Source organism: Culex quinquefasciatus, chromosome 3, assembly GCF_015732765.1.
Source record: "Culex quinquefasciatus strain JHB chromosome 3, VPISU_Cqui_1.0_pri_paternal, whole genome shotgun sequence".
NCBI lineage: Eukaryota > Metazoa > Arthropoda > Insecta > Diptera > Culicidae > Culex > Culex quinquefasciatus.
Genome location: NC_051863.1, coordinates 57,874,112 through 57,897,831, shown reverse-complemented (window position 1 = coordinate 57,897,831; position 23,720 = coordinate 57,874,112). Strand labels below are relative to the sequence as shown.

At 40.4% G+C, this 23,720-nt stretch overlaps 1 protein-coding gene across 1 annotated transcript in view; it reads right to left on the bottom strand.

Annotated features, from left to right (window-relative positions):
• The window catches only part of LOC6046675 (protein crumbs), a 130,473-nt gene that overhangs the window by 8,021 nt on the left and 98,732 nt on the right, over positions 1-23,720 (bottom strand). Inside the window, 8 exon segments of the mRNA XM_038262144.1 lie at positions 2,645-2,816; positions 2,881-3,125; positions 6,278-6,405; positions 6,470-7,641; positions 12,262-14,369; positions 14,545-15,245; positions 18,474-18,641; positions 18,784-19,992. Coding sequence (XP_038118072.1) covers positions 2,645-2,816; positions 2,881-3,125; positions 6,278-6,405; positions 6,470-7,641; positions 12,262-14,369; positions 14,545-15,245; positions 18,474-18,641; positions 18,784-19,992 — 5,903 coding nt within the window.

The window sequence follows — 23,720 nt, the reverse complement described above, 5'->3', positions numbered from 1 at the left end:
AAAGTCTAAATTTTTCTCAAATTTTTAAAATATACTGGCATCATTTCATTTGTTTTTTGTTAAGTTATTTTGGACATTCTAAAATAATTTCTTGGTCCTGTCAAAAAAAATAAAAACATATATAGCATAGCATAGCATTGGTGTCTACCCGTAGCTGCTACTTCGTTATTGACCAGGACCCCCAACCATTGCTCCGTGGACCATAGATGAAAAGTAGGAACCAATCATCACCCCTTCACAATTTTCAAAGGTCCCTATCGTGCTGATCAATACCGACGCCGGCCACGACCAGAGGTAAGACACGGGGAAGTGGATGGGAATGTTAGCCGATACTTGAGTGATGGGACCGCTAAATCAGCTGCGTCTCCGACAAAGTATCACATGAGTTTTAAGGGGTTAGTAAGATGGGTATGAGGTCAGGATTCACAGTGGTAGCAGGGTTACCAGGTCAAAATTTGAAAAATCTGGAAAAATATCGACGAAAAATCTGGAAAAAACTGGCAGACGAAAATTTTACGATTGTGAATGGCGAAGGGGAGGCACGATATGAATTGATTTAAAAGTTTGTATAATTCAATTCAGAATTTTGGTCTAACTGCTTTTATGACCTTAAAAAAGTTGAATTTACATCTTTTTTTTGTAAAACAATTCTACTTTTATTTGATTTTCAATTAAATACAAAATCAATTCAATTAAATACGTACATTTTAATAAAAAAAAATGCATGAGATGGGCATAAAGTGAAAAATCTGGCAAAATCTGTCAATATCTGGCACAGAGAAGGGTAAATCTTTATTCTGGCTGACACTTGAAAAATCTGGCATTCCCAGATTTATCTGGCAACCTGGCAACCCTAGTGGTAGGTGATGCGACCATGAGCCATTTGTATATCGGTTGAAATTTTAAAAATCTTAGGCATCCGGCTGCGGAAAGATGCCTAACTAGGGATTTAAATATAGTATTAATTCGACCGCGATTCTCCAGAAATTCTCCGTCGGCGTGCCTTCCGATCAACGGTGATGTAGGAAGGGCTTCATTCATTAAAATTATTTTATATCATGAGCCTTAAAACATATTCGTCGACGTGCCTTCCGATCCTCGATGATATGGAAAGGACTTAATCCAGCAATACGACTTGCTTGTCTCAAAAAACAAAAATCGGATCGTTTCTATCGAAAACTATATAAAGAGAACAAAAATAAAATTCATCGGCCAACGAACGCGCGAACAAAAAATAAATGAAAAAAGAAATCCAATCATCCCATGTACACAAATAGCGACACAAAAGAGACGGAAAATAACACGAAAAAAACATAACTGCGCGTCCCCACAAGCACCGCCCTACTGATGCCATTGTTTAATTATAATGACCAATCACCCCATGCCATAAAAAAAAACATATATTCATAAAAAAAATCATATTTAATTTGAATAACATTGGATTATACATTTCGTACGTCGAAAATCCAAAGCACAACAAAGAAAAAAAAAATATCATGCAATCTATCTAAAAAGTGCTATTCTTGTTTATATTGAAGTGTGGATTATCACCAATCAATATTATTGAGCTAATTCTTTGATTTTATGCTTCCAAAACATGACAAATATAATGAAAACATAGATTTAATGAATGTTTTTAAAATTTCCCGGGATCCCGGGAATTCCCGGGATCTAAAAAAAATCTGTTTCCTGTAAAATTCAAAACCTGAAAAAATGGACGCCCTAATGTTTTCTAAGTCTCACCCAAAAAACCCACATTTTTCTATTGTCGATATCTCGGCAACTAATGGTCCGATTTTCAATGTTATAGTATGAAGCATTCGTGAAATTTTCCGATCTTTACGAAAACAATATTTTATAAATCAAGATTAACATTTCAAAAGGGCCAAACATTCAATATAACGTCTCAGTGAATATTTAAAAAACGTTTTTGTATGGAAAGCTGAAAAAAATGTATGGAGACTTCTATGGGTTTTTTTCGTATGGGCGAACCAATGACACAAAATAGCTTCTTTGGTGATAAGGAAGGCCCCCACAAAGTTTGAGCCTATTAAAAAAATACAAAAAATAAAAATGGTGACTTTCGTTAAACGGTCTCATTTTGTGTGTGAATGTGTAAGCTCCAAGTTAAACTTACTTTTGGAGAATTTACCTTACCCTCTTGAAAAAGTGGAGCATCAAAATTTCCCGTCATCTATATCCTTCATCGTTGTCCCCAAATTTAATATATTTTAAGGTTTACTTTTCTATGCCATGCATTGTGTTAGTAAGTGACCCTTGCCTGGAATCCCTCATTTAAATCCAAACTACAATTGTCGTTAGTAAGAAAAGATCATGCAAAATAAAATCGTAAAAACCATATACATGTGCCGGAATTATTCGTGTGCATGAGATAAGCGTAAAAGTTTTTTTGGTTTTTATGTTACAAGAAGAAAAAAACACTCCCCACAATCTTATCGACATAGTAGTAGACCGAATCCAGGAAATGTATTTCAGTGACCCTTGTGCCATCAGCCTATAATGTGGAAAAAGAAAGATTTGCGATTGATTGCGTTATGACGATGATTTGTGAGTGTTGCAGCGGGTAGCGTTAGAAGCGTTTGCCTTCCCAAGGGTTATGTTACACAGCGGCACAAACGCTTACCTGTTCGGAGCAGTTGACGCCGATGAAGCCGACCGTGCAGTTGCACTTGTACCGGTGCTCCCGGTCGCAGTCCTCGATGCAGATGCCACCGTTCTCGCAGATGTTGGGCACCGCGATGCACGGGTCGGCCTGGGCGCACTCCTTGCCGCACATGCCCTGGTTACAGCGGCACCTGGCAGAGAAACGTCAAACGTGCGATTTTAGAATTGAAATGCGGTTTAGAATTGACGACTCACCTAAACGACCCCCTCGTGTTGATGCACTCCCCGCGGCCGCCACAGTTGATCGGTTCCGCGATGCACTCGTCAATGTCCAGCTCGCAGTTGCGCCCCTCGAAGCCGGTGCCGGTACAGTTGCAGCGGTACCCGTTGATAAAGTCGTCGCACTGGCCCCCGTTCTGGCACGGGGCCGATTCGCACTCGTTCACCTCGATCTCGCACAGCCGGCCGGTGTAGCCCGAGTTGCACAGGCAGATCGGGATCTGTTGGAGGGGGATTAGTACAATTTTAGAACAGCATTTTTTTTTCAGGGGTGCAGATATGTAGGTCACTTGGGATAACTGTGGGATTTTGGTACAAATTTAGATATTTTTATGTAAATCGTCGAGATTTCAACTGTGGAATATTATTGTATTTTTTGTAGGGGTTGAGATACGTAAGTGAATTTAAATAACTTTAGGTTTTTAGTGTAAATTTAGTCCAAAATTCAGTTTGGTGATTCAGTACAATTTCATAGGGGAATTTGTAATAAAAGATGAAAATTATTGTAAGGTTTTGTGGGATCACTCTGTAGTTTAGAACAATTTATAATTTAGATCGTTGGGTGATAACTTGAGGTCATTATGGGTTTTTAGTTTTGTTCAATTTCATAGGGAAACAGCATCTAATTCCAGCGTGCCTCTAATGTTGGCAAGTCAGAACTTTGACATTCAATTAATGCTAATTTAAAGCGCTTTCAACTGAAATCAAGTGATAAATATCTCAATAAGAAGTGAGCAAGCAAGTTTCTATAAAGTTATGCAAAATAAATTGTTTAAATAGTGAAAATCAGCAAATTGGATGGAGTTAGGAGCGAGCGCTTAACCTGCCAAACATACGAGAATTTCCCCTAGTTCTCATCTAGACTTTTTTTATTAGGTCCTTTAAGGCTGGTACAAATATTTTTAAAAGTTTTTTTGCAATTCCGTCGTGAAACTACTTACTTTTCCTGTCATTCTTGAACGACGAAAAAGCCTACTTTTCTGTACCAAAAATAACAGAATCGAATAGCAACACTTTTCAAAATAAATGCTGAAAAGTTTTACTTTTCAGCACTCAAATGGGTGCTGAAAAGTTGAACTTTTCAGCACTTGTTTCGAAAAGTAACACTTTTCAACATTTTTTTGATTTAAACGGTTTATTGACAAAATACTTGAAAATTTGACTTAAAATTCCACTCAGTGTGTGTTTTTTGGAATTGCAAAAAATGTTGTATGGAACTCGTTGCAAAACTTGATTTTTTCAGCACTCTTCGTATTTATCCAACTCGGTGAACCTCGTTGGATAAATGTACGACTCGTGCTGAAAAAATCCTCTTTTTGCAATTTGTTGCATAAACTACTATTGTCACCCCCCCCCCCCCCCCTTCAAAATTGGCCCGAAAAATCAGGGGGCAAAAAAAATATTTTTACAATAAACTTCAAAATTTCAATGAAAATTCAAGTGCAACCAGCTGAAATCAAATTAAAATACATTCTCCTGCGTTTAAAGTCATTTTTAGCATGTATGAGTTTATTAAAAAATCTTAAGATTTTTTGAAAATTTTCGATGCAAAATCTTTTTTTTTTGATACAGTTTTTGTTTTCATGAAATCTTAGATTTTTTGAAAACTAATGATTGCAAAACAACTGAACTAGTGTAAAATGCATTTTAAAACACTTTTTTCATTTAAATGTGAAGATTATGGCTTGTTCTTTAAATTTTTATACAAAAACTTTTTTAAATATTTGCATCGGCCTAAACATATGAAACACAATAGGTCACATGGAATCAATGTGGTATTGATGTACAAATTTAGTACATTTTTAGAAGGGTAATTGAGATATCACTTTGGATCACTGTTTAATTTAGTACAAAATTAGATAAATTTTCATAAAATTTTAGTTATGTTGGCTATTTCAAATGACTTATGAAATTTAGTACAAATTAAGTGCTTTTTTATAAAAGGTATTTTGAAGGATTGAAGTATAAAATTATTAGAATTTTTATGCTATAATAAACGCTATTTGACATAACTCTGGTATTTGAGTACAAATGTTGTGCATTTTTTAGAAAGGTAATTGGAAGGTCACTATGGATCACTATCTAATTTAGCACAAAAATAGAACAATTTTCATAAAGTTTTAGATATGTAGGCTCTTTGAAATAACTTAAGGAATTGGAGACTAATTTAGCGCATTTTTTATTAAATTATTGAAAGGTGGGATTTAAGTACCTTGGACAACTGTTTAATGTAGTGCAAAAACAGAAAAAAGTTCATAGGGCTTTAGTTGTGTAGCATATTTAAAATAACTTTCGGAATTTTCGACTTATCTAACAAAATTTTTTAAGAGGTGACCTTCCACTCTAAATCAACGTTTAATTAAGTTAAAATTAAACAAAAATCATAAAGCTACAGTTAATTAGGCTTGTTGAAATAGCTTTGTTGTTGAAGTTAGGATTGAGGTTTAAATTTAGTACAATTTTTAAGAAGATAATTAGAACGTCATTTGGGATCACTGTTTAGTGAAAATTTAGTCATTAGACTACAGTTAAGTAGTGATAACTTTGGGATTTTAGAACTAATTTAGTACAATTTTTATGAAGACCATTTGAGCTCTTTGATTTATTTTAGCACTACACATTTCGTTCAATTTAAATGGGGGTAGAGTTAAGTTGGTCGTTAGACAGAAGTTTGAGTTTTTAGTAAAAGTTTAGTACAGTTTTTGTGAGGTCACTTTGGATCACTGTTTTATTTAGTTCAAATTCAGAACAGTTCTCATATAGGTAGAGTTACGTAGGCCACTTGAAATAACTTTGAATTTCCAGCACTCATTTAGTACAGTTTTTGTGAGGTCACTTTGGATCACTGTTTTATTAAGTTCAAGTTTAGTGCAGTTTAAATAGAGGTGAAGTTTCGTAGGCAGCATGAAATTACTTTGAGTTTTTAGTACCAATTTAGTACAGTTTTTGTGAGGGAAACTAGTAGGTCTATTTGGCTTATTTAGTACAATTTTAGTAAAATTAATTTAAGGATATGTTTGGATAGAGGTCACTTGGAATAAGTTTGGGATTTTAGTACAAAGCAAGTTCAATTTTCATGAAAGGGAGGTAATTTGAGAACTCTGTTTTATTTGAGGACTTTTTTTATAGGAGTAGAGTTAAGTAGACCACTTCGAATCACTTTGGAATTTTAGTACAGAATTTAGTACAATTTTATTGGGATAGAGATATGTAGGTCATTTACAATTTTTGAAGAACTTTTTAAAAAATGTGGCTTTAATGTAGAGAAGTAGAGATACGCAGGTCACTGTGACATGTTGCATAATTTTTTTATTTGAGGAAGAGTTATGCAGGTCATAATTTTCATAGGGAAAGAATTATGTAGGTCACTTACCCCCTCGTCATTAGTCATGCAGATCGCATCGTTCTGGCACCGTTCAACGTCGCAGAACCGGATGTCGCACAGCGGTCCGGAAAAGCCGGGCTTGCAGGAGCACGTGAAGTTGTTGCCCGTCGTTGAATCTGCAAGAAAGAGTCAACATTTTAGTACAACCTCAAAACAAGAACCACTTTCCGCCCAACTTACTAAACCCGTCATTGCAGGTCGACCCGTTCTTGCACGGCTGGTTGTCGCAGGTCACCAGCCGGAACACGTCACAGGTTGGTCCGGCGTACTCCTCGGTACACTCGCAGGTAAAGCCGGCGATCCGATCGGTACAGGTTCCCCCGTTGCGGCACGGGTTCGACCGGCACTCGTCGATCTCGAACTCGCACAGCTCGCCCTCGTACCCCTCCAGACACTGACAGGTGAAGCTCGCCACGCCGTCGATACAGGTCGAGTTGTTGGTGCAGTTTGCCGTCAAGCACTCGTCGATGTTCTGCGAGCAGTCGTCGTTTTCGTATCCGGCCGGGCAATCGCAAGCGTACTTCTCCGACGGGTTGCTGCAGATGCCTCCGTTCTTACAGGACTGCTGGAAGCACAGGATACAACCCTCTTCCGGTTGAGCTGAACTCAGGTTGAAGTGAGCGCCGGTGAAGTGGAACGTGTCCGGGTAGATCACGTCGTGCGGGAAGAATGGCAACAGGTAACCTCCTACGCGAGTCTCCCCCAAGCATCCCTTGAACGTCGATCCTTTATCGGTTCCTCCGTTCACGATCGAGTTGTTGTCGATCGGTGCCAGTGGCGAAGTCCCCCCAAGGTATATAAAGAACTTTCCAGAGAACAAATGCTTATAAGCCATGTAATCGATCGTCACCGAGATCGCCGGCTGCGGATCCAGCGCCGTTTCCCAGCCCTTCCACCCAGCTTCCAACTTCCCATTCGAGGTCACCCGCACAAACACCGTGTGCCACCCATAGTTATCGTCCTCGTCGTACTGGAACCGATACTGCTCGGGCAGCTCCGACGACAACCGCCACGAAACCGTCACCAGCTTCATGATCGTCGATATCTCAAAGTACATGTCGCTGTCCTGCACGCTTAGCAGCGTCCCCCCGAACTTGGTCCGGTACGAGATCTCGATCGTGTCCATGATGTTGTCCTTGCCGGAGGCCGTCTGACGGTGGTGCAGCAACTCCGCCGAACCCGGGTTGAACGAGTACCGCAGCGGTTCGTTGTCGTCGTGGAAGGTCATATTGGAGATGCACTCGTAGCCCGTGTCCAGGTTCTGGCAGGTCGCGTGCTGGGGGCACTTTTGCAGCTCGCAGAACTGAATCTCCTGGCAGAACTTGCCCTTGTAGCCGCGCGGGCAGGTGCAGCTGTGATGGGGGAGGAAAAAAAATTAGATTTAGGTAAGAGCGCCTGTAATTTGTAAGGGTCTTAGAGGAAATTCTGTAGAAAGAGTTAAGGACAACAACAAACGAAAAAAAAAATTAACAATCTATTCAATAACAAATCCCATATCAAAATGTTTCTTCAGTGATTCTAAGAATGTTGCAATGCTTTTAATAATGTAAAAAGAATCCCTCAAAATGTAAAATCATGTGTTTGATATGGTTAAGGCTACCAACTCTTGCTGAGCAAAAATCCGTACACTTTGCCGATATGACGACACCATGATGTAACAAAAACTGTCAATGAATTATTTAGATAAATTAAATTTAATAAATCTGAGAATTAAAAATATCAAACTGCGTCGTTTTTACAGCTAACAAATTTCACAAAATGCTGTCAGAGTGCTTATGACTTGCACGTTTAAAAGTATTCATAAAATAAACCGTGATTTGAATCTACGAATAATATCGTTCTTAGTGTTTTCACGAACACTTTTCCAGAGTTTTTCTTTTATTGAAAAGGTCCTATAACATGTGAAACACAATAGTTTATAGGACCTTTAAAAAAACTGTAGATTTGTTGATTCAAAAGTTCAAATGTTTTCACAAGTTGTAGAAAGCCTTTGGAAATGGATAAATATATTTAGTAAGGAATTTCTAAAAGAACAATCCTAGAGTTTTTTTTTAAAGGTCCTATCAACATATGAAAGACTATAGTTCAAAAACTCTAGAATTATTGATGATCACTTGAGGAAACCCCGGAAAATTCCCTTTTTAAATCAAACTCACAGAAAAAAATATGTCTAGTTAACAAAAGCTTCGACCAAATCAAAAAGGCAATTCAATGATTGATAAGTTGTTAAAATTCCGTACAAATCCGTATTATGCGTAAAATTCCCTACAAAAATTCCGGCCTGTTAAAAATCGGCGAAGAGGTTCGAAAATCCGTATGGTAAGGAAAAAATCCGTACAGTTGGTAGCCTTAGATATGGTATTTAACAAAGCAAAAGAAATTGTAGGAATGAAATTAGGATGAGAGGGGGTAATTTGCACCCCCGGGGCAAAATGCATCCCCTGCTTTTCTCGATATTGGGAAGAATATTTCGGGGAAAAAACCTTGAAATTGGAAGCTTAACATTGAAAAACCAAGCTGAAAAAATTGAGCATTATGGTATAAAAACAGCTTAAGTTATAAGCAAAGGTTTAAAAAGTTTTCTTTGAACTTTCAGTATGATTTTTGGACGATATAAAATGCATTTATTGATATTGTAAGCGTTGATTTACATAGTTTTTGCCATAATCTTCATTATTCTATAGACAGACGAGTCCAAAAACATTAATGAGAGTTGCTCTCTTGTTGATCGAATAGAGTTCCTTATGCAATAATATCATACATGGTCTGAAATCGTACAATTGACATTTTTTTTAAGGTAGAAGTATATCAGCAAATATAACATATTCGGATATCTTTCTACCAAAATCGAAAAGAACTTTATAGTTTATTTGATAAAATGTACCGTCTTCAAGTTATCGTTACTATGAAATTTTCATTTTTTTTAGGTTTTTGAATTTAAAAAATAATTTGTGATAAAAACACATCTGACTTATCGAATGTCTTTTTGTTCAAAAAATAATTCTTGAAAGATAATTACCCTTTAAAAATATATATATTTGAATATCTGAGAAAATTTACTAATATTTTCATTCTAGAACATTGAAAACCGAGCCACGTAGCCCGGTGGTAGCGCTTCTGCCTCGTAAGCGGTAGATCGGGGTTTAAATCCCGGCTCGGACCAACACAACTGGTGATCTTTTTTTCTTTATCGTCACAAACTGGACCTTATCAAGACACCTTAGGAAGACAACCTATGGAAGGTTTACATTAACCTTAACATGTTAACAATAAGTTGAATAATAAACTGTCACTGAATCCGCTTTGTTAATGCCGGCTCCGATACTTTGCAAAGGTTTTCCTGTTCCTGAACAAGAAATGATTTATTTTTTTTGAACTTTGCAAATCGGGCAGTTAGTTTCTGAGATACAGCTTCACAAAGAATTCAAAAAGATAAAAATGAATTTCTCTAAGTTTCAACTATTTAGCCTATAATTTTAAACTGACGATACCTCGGAAACTATTGGTCCAAAACTTTCTGATCTTTTCAATAAATATAAATTCAAAACTTTAAAATCATGCTCAACTTTTGAAAAGGTCTGAAAAAAGATTATTTGCCTTATTTCTCATTTTAGACCAAATTATAAAATTTTTGGAAATATTTTTCAGATCACAAAATGGTGCAAAAGTTTCAATATTTCACATTAAAAATCAGACCAATAGTTTCAGAGATATCGTCAGTTGTGCATTACAGGCTAATTAGGTGACACCTGGAGAAATTCATTTTCATCTATTCGATTTTTTGAGGCTGTATCTCAGAAACTAAATGCCCGATAAGTTTCTGAGTAAAAGTAATATGATTTTTTCTCAGCCTTTCAAAAATATTATTTCTTTGGAGGACGTTCTTTCAAGAACTATTCGAACCCAAGCCGACGGTTCCCGAATTTAAGTTTTTTTAAATCCCCTGAAACATATAAAAAATCTAAAACTAAAAAATACATACAAGGCTTTCTAGGCCTCGTGGCGCAGGGGTAGCGGCTTCGGCTGCCGATCCCGATGATGCTATGAGACGCGGGTTCGATTCCCGCCTTATCAACTGAGCTTCTATCGGATGGTGAAGTAAAACGTCGGTCCCGGTTTCTCCTGTCTCGTCAGAGGCGCTGGAGCAGAAATCCCACGTTAGAGGAAGGCCATGCCCCGGGGGGCGTAGTGCCAATAGTTTCGTTTTTGCTTTCTAGGCCCAGTAAAAAAATAATAATTTAACTCAAAAATGAAACTGTTCCTGATGCAAACAATGATCGAGCTCCAGCTGTCACCAGATTTTGCTGATTTTTGTGCACATCACAAAAACGCAAATGAATTTAACTTGATTAAAAATTAATATTTCAAAAAACTTTTTTCAGCAGAAGAACTGTAGAACGTTTATCTTTTTTGTAAGCAAATAATTTCGTAAGAAATCAACGATTAACATAGTAAAACAACAACAAAAAAATGCAAATCTGGCATTTTTGGCTGTCACAGTCCTGCGAAATATGTTGGCGGACATATCAAAAGACAGTCAGTCAGTAAACAAAAACAGCTTAAAGTCGCATGAAAGAGAAAGCAGATCTGATGCAAACAATCCCGCAGTTTCATGTAAACATACTTTTATTGTGGATTTAGCTGGTAGCTGGATTTTCTGGCATCTTTTCACGGTTATTGGAAACAGTCGTGGATAGACCTAGGGGTTACCAATTGGAAAAAAGGTTCAATTCTGGAGTTTTTTTGAAAAGGTCCAATAAACCAAATTTTCAGTTTTTGCTTTTTGGGTGTTTTTTAATACCCCTGACTCAAGGCGGTTTCAAAACACCCAAAAAGCAAAAACTGGAAATTTGGTTTATTGGACCTTTTCAAAAAAAACTCCAGAATTTATAAAAAATATGGATTAAAATTTTGGTTTTCAATCCCTTTTTCCGACATCAGGAATAATTGTTTGAACATTCTCGCAATTTTTTTAGTCAGTCTGAAAAACATTATTTTTCTTGAAAAAACTTTCATTTTTAATCCCATGATCACCCCTAATTCTGGCTCGATGCCATCATTCGACCGCGTGCTTCGTTTGTTTGTCAACAAAGCTGCAGCTAGATGGTGAGACGAAGTGAGGGGGAGCCTTACCCTCCAAAGGAAAAAAAAAAGTGAGGGGGTAGAGGTTTTGACATTTTTAAGCCCGCATCTGGCCCGCCGCCTATTTCATCGGTCGTTGAGCCGACGGTTGTTTCCAACGACCGAGTCCAGCTAGGTACTGATCGTACAATAATGTGTTGTACGACATGTCGGAGCCATAGAAGAAATTTTTTGTCCGGGACCGTGGTGTAGGGGTAAGCGTGGTTGCCTCTCACCCAGTCGGCTTGAGTTCGATCCCAGACGGTCCCGGTGGCATTTTTCGAGACGAGATTTGTCTGACCACGCCTTCCGTCGGATTGGGAAGTAAATGTTGGCCCCGGCAATGCTGTAGAGCGAATAATTTGATTTTTGATTTTTTAGAAGACATTTTAACGGCAGATTTTAGTCATTAAAGTATAATTCAATATTCAATTACTAAATTGTTTAATTTTCAAATAAGATTTGAAAAACTATTTGATTGATTTTAAATGTATGTAACCCCTAAGTACTTTCGGAAATGTATATCAGCTTAAATGAAGGGAGCTGTGAAACGAGTGGACTATAGCATGAAAGGGCTTCAGTGTTCAAAGGCCAACATTCCTAGGTTGAGAGCCAATTATAAAACTTTGGGAATGATACAATCGTAGCTTAATTTTTGGACTGAATCTTGGAGGTAATACAATGAGCTGATCCAAATCATGTTACCTAGCTAATTTACGGTCGTTCCATAGTCGCTTCAACGAGTGGAAGCTATCTTTGAGATAGTCCCACTTGCAACGACTGCATGCGAGAGTGAGATTTCGGTGCGTTAGTTTTATTTTTTTTTCTACCATAACTTGGCGAATACTTACACGAAATCGTTCCACGTGTTGGCGCAGACGGCGTCGTGCTTGCACGGCTGCGTCCGGCACAGATCGTCGGTGACGACGCCCTCGAGCACGGAGTTGCGGTCGATGATAACGTCGCCAAAGGGTGGGGGCAGTACCAGACCTTCCTCGTTCAGCGGGTACAGCTCGACGATCATGGCGTGCGAACCGTTCGAGACCTGGACGTCCTGGATGATGCCCTTGAAGTACTGCTTTTCGGAGTCGTCTTTGTACAGGCTGTTGATGGAGTCCGGGTAGGGTGGGAGACCTCCGAGGTAGAGGACCTGGGCGTTGAGTTGGCCGGAGGAGGAGAGGGTTTTTCGGAAGTACTCGGTGCCATTGAGTTTGACCTGGACGAGGGTGGAGTTGCGGATGACTTCGATGAGGTGGAGATAGCCGTTGTCGAGTTTGTTGCCGCCGACGGTGTAGCCTTCGGGGGTGTCGTTGAAGATCATGCGGACGAGGAGTTCGCCCTTGGAGAGGAACGCGGCGACGTACGAGTCGTCCGGGGTTTGGTCGCTGGCTTCGGGTTCGCTGCCGAGGTAGAAGACCATGCCGGAGGGTTGGCGGGTTCGGATGAACATCGAGATGTCCAGAACGGAGCGGATGGCACGGCGGGCGGTGTCACTGACGTTAACCTTGACCGCGGTGGAGGATGTGTTTTCGTGGCCAAAGGTTGCCGCCGTGATGTTGTACTTGCAGGTGTGACCCAGGTGAGGCCGCTGGCAGTGGCAGGAGAAGGTGTGCCACAGATCGGTACACTGGCCGTTGGAGTTGCACGGGTTGGGTTCGCACTGGGGCGTTCGCGGACAGCCGGTGTCAATGTTGTGCAGGGTGGTGAACTCTTGTTCCTGTCCGGGGAGTACGAACTGGCTGTTGATGACGACGTCTTCCATGCATCCGACGAAGCTGGAGACGGCCCGGGCAATGTGCTTGAGGTAGGGTTGAGCGAGGGTCGGAGTGGTTCCTCCGAGGTAGGTGATGGGGAAGGAGGTATTGCTTCCGTTGGTACCTTCGTACGAGTTGATCGGGAAGATGGTCTGCTCTTCGTTGGCCGACAGGACCAAGTGCGACGAGTTGATCCCGACGAAGACCTTTTGCCACTTGCTGTCGTTGAGTCCGGAACCGACAAAGACTCCCTCCCAACGATTCAACAGGGCGGAGTGCAGATTAAGCCGTCCGTTGTTCAATACCAAGATGTAGGAGGTCGCTCCATTTCCGAACGCCAGAATACCATTTGGCAGCGTAGTCTTGAACCTCAAATGAATATCATACCCTTCATCCCGGGTTGTGTTCACAATCAGCAAACTCTTCGCTCCAAGCGACATCGTCGTAGCCGTGTCACAAGTCTTACCCTGGAAACCTTGTCTACACGAGCAGTTGAACTTGTGCTGCGTTTCATTCTCCAAATAAGGTATGCATGCTCCTCCGTTCAAGCAAGGCTCCCCCTCACACCCGGTCAACTTCACCGAACAATTCTTGCCACCCCACAGCCCATCACAGTCACAGTCATAGTTGTTCCTCGCGTCCAAACACGTTCCATGAACACACGGATGGTACTTCAAGCACTCATCGATATCCGTCTCACAGTGGAATCCTTCGAAACCTGGCTCACAATCACATGTATAATTTCCAATTCCATCCACGCACGCCCCGTTCTTGCACGGACTGCTGTCACACTCGTTGATGTTGATCTCGCAGTTCTTGCCCATCGTCCCGGGCACACACACGCAATCATACCCGCTGGCATTCGCAAACGAGAACCCGTTCCTATAATTCACCGGCAAGCTCATATCCGTCGAGTAGTACAGCGTCACGTTCGAGCGCTCCAAACACCGCCCGGAGTACTGACACGGATTCGGTTCGCACTCGCTAATGTCCTCCTCGCAGTTCTTCCCGACGTAGCCCGGGAAGCACTTGCACTGGTAGTCGTTCACCTTGTCGATGCACTCGGCTCCGTTCGTGCACGGATTCGACTCGCACTCGTTGATGTTGTACTGGCACAGCTTGCCCGAGTAGCCCGTCTGGTTGCAGTCGCACAGGAAGTCGCCGAGCTTGTCGATGCAGCGGCCGTTGTTCTGGCACGGTTGGGACTGGAGGGGAGAGAGAGAATGTTGCGGAGATCAGTTTGAAGGGGTTTCAACGAATCATCTCTGCGGTTATATTTACGCAGTAGGCCTGGCTGTTACAACGTTTGTGATGTGCCAAAGCATTGTAATGCGATGGAGCACTACAAATGTTGACCCAAACAAAACCCAATTAACTCACCTCACAATCATCGATGTCAATCTCGCACAACCGTCCGGTCATCCCGGGAATACACACGCACGTAAAGTTCGCCACCCGATCGATACACGTCGACCCCTTCGAACAAGGGTTACTCTCGCACTCGTCAATATCCGTATCACAGTCCTTCCCACTGTACCCGGGCGGACATATGCACTCGTAGTCGTTCTCCTTGTTCACGCACTGGGCCCCGTTCTTGCACGGTCTGCTCAAACACTCGTCCACATCCAGATCGCAGTTGAGTCCCGTATATCCGGGCGTACAGAAGCACCGGAACGACCCCGGAGTGTTCTGGCAAATCCCATTCACGCAGATCTTGTCCTTGATCTTGCACTCGTCAATATCGTTCTCGCACCGTTTTCCCTCGTACCCGGGTGGACACTTGCACACATAGTCCTGCCCGCCGGAACCCTGCGGATAGCACGACCCGTTGTGCAGACACGGCGACGAAGCGCACACGTTGTCGCAGTTCATGTTGTCCGGGCACTGGCACTTGCCGCCGGTACACCGGAACGGTTCCAGACAGTTGGCCGACGAGCAGATGGCCGTCGCGAGCTCGCACCGTTGCCCGTCGAAGCCCTGCGGGCAGATGCACGTCGAGCTGTTCGGGGTGCAGCTGCCGCCGTTCAGGCAGTTGCACTCGTCCGAGTACGGAAGCGCCACCGGGGACTCGCACCGGGAACCTGTGAGGGGGAGGACGTAGATTGAGGTTAGTTCTATGACTATGATTGATTATTTTTAAACGAAGTTGAGATTTCCGTAGCCATGTAATTTTGGACATCACCATTGTTGCACTGTCTAACTTGGGGGTCATTCCATTTGGGTTCACACACGTTTCTTCCCGACCTGTCTCAACCCACTCGAACGAATCATTTTTGCGCTTAATTTTACGCGGTTGGCCTGGCCACTAGTAAAACAGCTAGTTGGGAGTGATCGACTCCAAATAGGGTCCTAAAACAATGTGTAATTTTTTTTGTACAACGCTAAAAAACACGATTAAAAACCATTTTTGATCATTTGAATGCAAAAAAAAATTGACAAGACAACATGTTTTGATCGATCAACTATGGCCCCCTTTGGAACAAGCTGTCAAGTAGGACCTTTTCTGTCATGAAGGGTCGCGAAGTTATTTTTTAAAATTTGATTTAAAAATCCATTTTGAATCTTTTGCGGTCGTACAAAGGGTCATTGTACTCAGAAAAAATAAGCTTTATCGTTGTGAGTAATAATATTACAAATTTAAGCTTAACTTTAGGACCCAATTCTCCAGTATGCTTTTAAAAAATGCTAGAATTTGGGTGATCCAAATTGTAATTAAATGAAAGAAAATAAAAATTTACTAGATCTTTCCAATGGGGCAGTTCTCTACAAAATCGGTCTTTTTTTTATTGTATGCCCAAAGAAGCCATTTTGCGTCATTAGTTTGTCCATATAATTTTCCATACAAATTTGGCAGCAGTCCTTACAAAAATGATTTATGAAAATTCAAAAATCTGTATCTTTTGAAGAATTTTTTTGATCGTTTTGATGTCTTCGGCAAAGTTGTAGGTATGGATATGGACTACACTGAAAAAAATGATACACGGCACAGTGGTTGGAAACGCAAATTTAGCAGGAATAATTTATTTCCGCTTCAGGGATGCATTTTCGAGCTTTGGCGTCCAAGAAGCATTTGTTAAGAATGAAATTCTACATCTTTGGGTCAAAACGATATTAGGGTGGTCCAACAATTTCTAATATTTTCAAAAACTATCTTCGCTTCTAGATGAGATAGAGGTATACTTTCTTCGGCAGTATTGTAGTACTAGCCATTTCAAACAACTCTGTCGAAGAGACCAAATCTCTATCTCTTAATCTGATCATTCTACAGCATTTTATATGAAAAGCAGAAGGGTGGCCCATCAAAAAAGTGTTTTTGTTGCGTATCACTTTTGTATTATTTTTGGCAATTTTGGTGTCTTCGGGACATATTTAGAGCATAAAAATACGCGACTTTTGAAATGTCAACGAAGTCGCTAGGTCATTTTGGTAAAAAGTTACAGCGTTTTTAAAGTTTTTAATAGGCCTTTTTCAAATGTTTGTATCTTTTCGAGGGGGACACAAAAAAATACGCTTAGCGGTGCATCTGAAAGCTTTAAACTTCTTCTTTAATATGAATATAACATCTCAAAAGGGTTTTTCTTAAACCCAAGTTACAGCGATTTAAAAATGCTCTATGAGAAAATTTACATGAATATCGCATTAATCAGTATCAAAACAGCTCTTAGTGAGCTCAAATGCAGGTAAAATTGGTTTGTGGACAAACGTGGTCAAACCTGGTTTTTAAGGCAACTAGGGTGGTCTTAGATGACCGAGGGTGGTTCATATTCGTTTACTCTTATAAGATATGATTTTTTTTTAAATTCGCATACAAAGAAAAATAAAAAATAAACATTTCAGCAAAATTAAAATACATAACCTGTTTTAAATAGTAAAGCTCTGGACCATAACAACGTTTTTGCTTAGGTATTTAAAAACGTAGGTTTTAAAGAAAATCTAGATGTTTGGGTATCAAAAGCTCGGAAATTTTATGCCCTTTCCGATTCTACATAGGTTGACTTGTGAATCGTTGCCGGTTCGGATGCCGGCGGATTTTCCTACGACGTAATTCCGGGTTGGTACGAAATTCCAACGAAAAATCTATTCTATCGATACTAATACCCACAAACCGGTGTTATACCCACTCCAAAATGTTTATTTAGCAATTTTATGGTAATATATTGACATTTAGTTGAATTAAAAGTTTTCAAAATTAAGTTTAGATAAGTTTTATATAGAATTTCCAGAGTTATATAAACTTTTATACTAAGTAGTTAGTAAACTTTATATTCAATCCAAATTATTTTTTTAATCAGTCAAGGATGCCTATTTGGAGTTGGGAGACTGGATTTATGGTGATTTGTCAACAAATGGTGATTTGTCAAAAAATAACATTATTTATGTAAATTTTTCGAAAGGTGTACAAACTTTTTTGCACCTTTTTTATTTTCGTAATAGTATTTGTTATATAACTTTTTATAGAAATCATCTTTTCATGAGCTTTTTGTAGAAAAATGTTTGGCATCATTTTCTGAACAAAACGTAGTACTAGGTTCCTGTCAAACTTTAAATTGTTTACATGTTTCATCACAAAATGTGCATAGTGCCCAAGGGGTGTAAATACTTTTTTTTTACATACTGTAGATTTGCACAAGACGTATAAATTGCTTTAAAAAGATTGCAAAAATGTTAAGTCGATCCAGAAATCTCAAAAATAATACTAAATACGGATTTAAGAAATTGAGTTTTGGCGTAAAAAAATGCGTGTGTCTATTTTTTTATGAATAGTCCTCATCAATACCAACAACTTTGCCGAAGACACTAAATTGATCCGAAAATTCCGTCAAAAGTTACAAATTAAAAAAAAAAAACAAAAAGAATAACAAGTCATAGCCTCTACAGTCCAATGAACAAGGTGTTCTAAAATGCATTTTTTACTAGTTCAGTTGTTTAGCAATCATTAGTTTTCAAAATATGGAAGTTTGAAATTGAAAGTTTGCAATTCAAAAGATTTTTGAATGAACCCAAAAGTCCTAAAAATAATTCTAAACGCTGGGAAATGCATTTTAAATTGATTTCAGCAATTTGCACTCGTAGTTATTTCCATTGAAATTTTTAAGTTTAGGATCCAAAAAAAAAAAAAACAAATATTTCCTTGTTCCCAAATCTCGTTTTAACGTTTCAAAACGATCGGTTTAGATCGGAACTACTGCTTCGGGACTTGAACAGGTGTGTGACGCATGGAATGACCCCCCCTCCCACTATCAGATCTGTATGTACACACAAAGCAATCGATTGATAAGCGTAATGTAAATGTTTGCTAGTTAGCCAACCTGTGAATCCGGTCGCACAAATGCACGTAAAGTTACGGCCACTAGCAGCGGTCACGCAGCTGGCGCCATTGTAGCAATAGCTGGCGCACGCGTTCGACTGGGCGGACTTGGCCGTGGCGATCGCCGCCGAACTTCCGCCGCCTGCTTGTACGCACTGGCCTACCGAGCCTAGAGTGGAACAGGGGGTGGAGGAGGAGGAGGTGAAGGGTCAAATTTTGAGTGTTTTTTTTTATGTTTGCCAAATTGTGGGTGTTTTTTGAGGTTAGGGAGGGGTGGTTTAGCGGGTTACAAGGGGGAGTTGGGGACTTACCTGTGGTTCCGGGCTTGCACACGCACCGTCCAGCGATGCAGTCCGAGTCGATCGGGCACTGGCTGCAGCCGGGGTCGAGTTCGCAGTACAATCCGGCGAACCCGGGCTGGCAGCGACACTCGAAGCCTTCCTGGGTGTCGATGCAGGTTCCGCCGTGTTGGCAGGGTTGCGAGCGGCACTCGTTGATACTGAGCTGGCAGTTGGCACCGGTGAACCCGGTGGGGCACTCGCACAGGTACGATCCGTACGTGTCGAAGCAGGTTCCCCCGTTGAGGCACGGATTGATCAGGCACTCATCCAGGTTGTTCTGGCAGCGCATTCCTCCGTAGCCGGTTCCCTTGCAGTCGCAAATGAAATTATCGACTCCGTCGACGCAACGACCACCGTTCATGCACAGGTTCGGCTTGCAGTCATCCCAGTTGATCTCGCACCGGGGTCCGATGAACCCTTTCAGACAGTCACACTCGTACGAGCTGGTTCCTGGGGGAACTCGACACGTTCCGTTGTTCAGACATGGGTTCTTCTCGCACAGTGGATGAATGCTGAGTTCGGTTTCGCAGTGTGCTCCCGTATAACCCGGAGCACAGTAGCACTTGTAGTCACCTTTCGAGTCCTCCTGGCACGATCCTCCGTGTTGGCACGGGTACAGCTGACAAGGCGATCCCGAATCAACCTCGCAGTTCTTGCCCTTGAACCTCGACGTACAGTGGCACTCATAGCCGTCAGTTCGCGAAATACACGTCCCATGTTGCATGCAAGGATCGTGCGAGCAAAAGTCCGGCGGAGTCCCCGTCAACACGTCATGATCCGAGCACGGCCCAGGTGCCAGCGGACACGGTCCAAACACCACCGCTTCCGCATTCATCGCACTCGAGTTGAACACCAACCCGGGTCCGTGCAGCAAACACCCCGAGTACTGCTTCCCCAAGATCAGCACCGCCGCTTCGTTCTTGATCTCCTGGTCCGTGATCAGCGGCACATTGTACGTCTGGTTGGCGATCGTCGACGACTGCTTGTCAATGATGCAGTACAGCGTCCCCAGCTGGAACACAAACTGCAGCGTGTGCCACCGGTTGTCCAGGTACCGGCCCGAAACGCGGGCCTCGATCGGTTGCGTGCTTGGCGCCGACAGCACGATCGACACCGAGTCTGGCAGCACCGACACGAGCAGTGCGTGGCCGGCGTACCGCTGGGACAGGATTTCGCCACCTGCGTTGGAAGATTCGTTGAAGGAAGGAAGCCCCATAAAGAATTAAGATTTGAATTGATTGCAGTTCGTTCGCTCGCTCGCAGTTTGACCCACTTTCGGACCCAGTCGATATTGAACCTCCCTTAATGAACGCATTGTTTTAGTGATCTGGTTGCGGCAGAGCAGCGCAAAGAGCAAAGCAAAGAGTATTGTGTGGATCATATTTCAACACGATCTGGAAAAGCCATTATACCAGCAGAGATTGAAATATTGACTTGAGGTTACTTGGCCCAGTCCGAGAGAAATATGTAGTTTTGATAAATCGATGCCGATTTGAAACTTAGATACGAATATTTCTTCAGAAAAGTCTCTGAAAATCGGTGCATTCATGTTGAAACCCATCAAATGTCTTATGAATATGCCTTAGGAGACTCTAACTTACATATTCTACCAATATTAGATCTCCAATAAAAAGTGTCCGATTCAAATATACCAGACTTTTGGCTTTCTTTCAAATAACTCTAAAAGCAAAGCTTGAAGAACCAAGACAACCGAATAAAAGTATTTTCTTTGCATAATTTGTCATGAAAATATAGCAACATATTGCCCGAATATAAATTTGAACATTAAACACATTAAACACATAGAGTATTTCATTACAAAGCTATTTGTTACCCAAAAAGGTTCCCAATATTATTTGTTCAATCCTTTGTCATATTACACCAAAACATTTCAAAATATTTTCGAATCAATTGCATTGTAGAGACCAGTTATCGGATCAATTTCCATATAAAATATCAGTTTGGATCAATATAAGAAGAGATATGTCCAATTTCTTAAAACAAATAGAGATTTTCTCCAAAATTACTGGATTTAATTACCTTTCACATGATGAACACCATCTTCTTATTTTTTCAAACGATTGTTATAAAATAATTTCTATGAATTTTGTCAAAATTTCATGTTATTTTTATGTTTAAACAAATCATCACTACAATCGCTGTTAATCATGTGAAAGGTTACTAAATACCGGATCTTTAAAAATATTTGTACCAGCCTTAGGGTGACAATTAAAAAATCGACATCAGGGATTCCCTTGACTCGATTCTTTAAGCAAAAATAAGTACCGTAAACCGGGGTGGCTTTGGTAGGATTTCGATTTGACTTTGGAATATTTTCCAACTGGTAAGGTTCGTCTTAAGATTATTATTTTTAAAACATGTACTGGGTCTCGTGGCGCAGGGGTAGCGGCTTCGGCTGTCGATCCCGATGATGCTATGAGACGCGGGTTCGATTCCCGCCTTATCCACTGAGCTTCTATCGGATGGTGAAGTAAAACGTCGGTCCCGGTTTCTCCTGTCTCGTCAGAGGCGCTGGAGCAGAAATCCCACGTTAGAGGAAGGCCATGCCCCGGGGGGCGTAGTGCCAATAGTTTCGTTACTGGGGTAGCCCACACAAGGTCCATACACCATTTTTGAAAAAAGTTGTTTTTAAATGTTTAAAAAAAAAAAGATACGTTAAAAATTCTTAATTTGACTTTTTGGGGACATTGACAGTCCTAGTTTTTCTTGCTAAAGTCAGATTCAAGGTGTTCAAACTTTATTTTTACGTCAAATGTACCATTACTAAGGTTTCTAATATAGTTTTCAAGAAAAAAAAAATCAATGTTTATATTTAGTTAACTAAGTTTATAAACTTTTTAACAAAATACATATAAATTTGAGGTAAAACCATTTAACTGACTGAATTTTGCCTGCATTTTGTAAAAACTAGTTTTGTTTATAAAATTATCGATTAATATTGCATTCAAAACTGAATTAGAAGCCAAAATCAAAAGTTTTCACATTTTATATGAAATTTGTTCAGCTAAAAATGTCTATGAAACTAAAGATTTTTTTTTGAATAATGTTTCAAAAACACATAAAAAAAAAAACGGAATCGACGTAACACCTTATAATGTGGCCCTCTTAAACCTTGCGGTTTCGTCAACGGATCCACAGGCGTGTATCGTTCTTTTTGCGACAAGACTCCGCCTCCCGGGTCTCCTAAGTGTGAAGGTATGGGCACGGGGAGAGGGCACCGAATACCTATATTTACACTTAGATTTTTTTTGCGTCCGCCCCGGGATTCGAACCGGCGACCTCTGGATTGTGAGTCCAGTGTGCGGTCCGATTGATCCACACAGGCAGACTCAAAAACACATAATATTTGTTATTTACAAACGTATTTTACCTTCTCCTAGCGGAAAATTGTCCAAAGAATCCGAAAATGCATTCCGTTTTCCGATTCAAAATCATGTTTGTTGAGAAAAACATGACAACTTCAGAAAATTTAAATAATGCTATTTATCAAAATTTTCCTAATCATAGTTAACTAATTTTTCAAACTTTTAAAAATTTAATGAAAGGTTCTTCTTGAGGTACTTTGAACACTTCTCTACCACGGTTAGTATGATTCAATACCATTCCGTACGTATTTAATTTGTAGGGGGTGAGGGGGTAATATGCACCCCCGGGGCAAAATGCACCTCCTGCTTTTCTCGGTATTTGGAAGAATTTTCCGGGGAAAAAGTAATAGAAATTGGAAGCTTAACATTGCTCAACCATGCTGAAAAAATTTGAGCATCGCAGTATAGAAACAGCTCAAGTTATTTGCAAAACTTTAAAATGTTGTGTTTTCATCTAATTTTCATTGAACTTTCATTATGATTTTTGGACAATATAAAAAGCATTTATTGATATTGTAAGTGTTAAGGTATATAGTTCTTGTCATAATCTTCATTATTCTGTAGATAGATGAGTCCAAAAACATCGAAAAATGCATTTTTAATTAAATTTTCTGCAAAAAGCGTGGTCGGGGCAAAATGCACCGCTGTGAAGCTCCTTTGTGAAAACAGCGGTGTCATCTAGTGGTGACTAGTGAAAACTGCTTTTACCCGGTGCATTTTGCCCCATGTTGTGGTGCATTTTGCCCCGTTGTTGTAGTGCATTTTGCCCCAATGTTGCGGTGCATATTGCCCCGCATGGTTGTTTGAAAGTAATCAAAAATGTTTTTAGAAATTTGATATTTTCGAAAAATTTTGAGGTTTTTTAAGACTTTTCTTACATGGATGATGAAGAATAATAGTTGTTTTAGAACATCGAACAAAATTCTTCCACAGTAATGCTGTAATGGTTGAGAAATCACTGTTTTCCCTTAAGGGGTGCATATTACCCCCTCTCCCCCTACTCTTAAATTTGCGGGAAAATCTCAAACCTGTCAAAGTCAACCCTTTTTACGGTATCTGTGCCAATTTTGAATCGATTTTTTATCGTTTAACCCTCTCTGCCCAAAATTTTATTTTCGAAAATTATTTTTCCCGTTTTCAGGAGGTCATTTTGAGCAACTTTTGTTTTACGAAAAACTTTACTTCTCTTGTTTTATGTTTTTTTTTGTTTAATTTTTAGTATTTTAATTTGCATTTATCTTGTATAGTTTAAGTTTGTTTTTAGTAGTATTAGGCATATTCTACCACCTCCTATCATAGTCCAAGTGTGAGATTCTGTGTGTGGCCAATCCAATACCCGCTGGCCGGCAGCGAAATTATGGGAAGGCATAGTTTGTATCAGACTTGGTTATGCTGATACAGCTTATCTCAGTCCCGGGTATTAGGTGGTGTCAGCCCTCGCGCTGCTTCCAGTGACCCATTTCAGAATGACAGAGCTCCTTGCGGTCCAATTCCGAGGTCACTGGGCATTGTCTGGCCCCG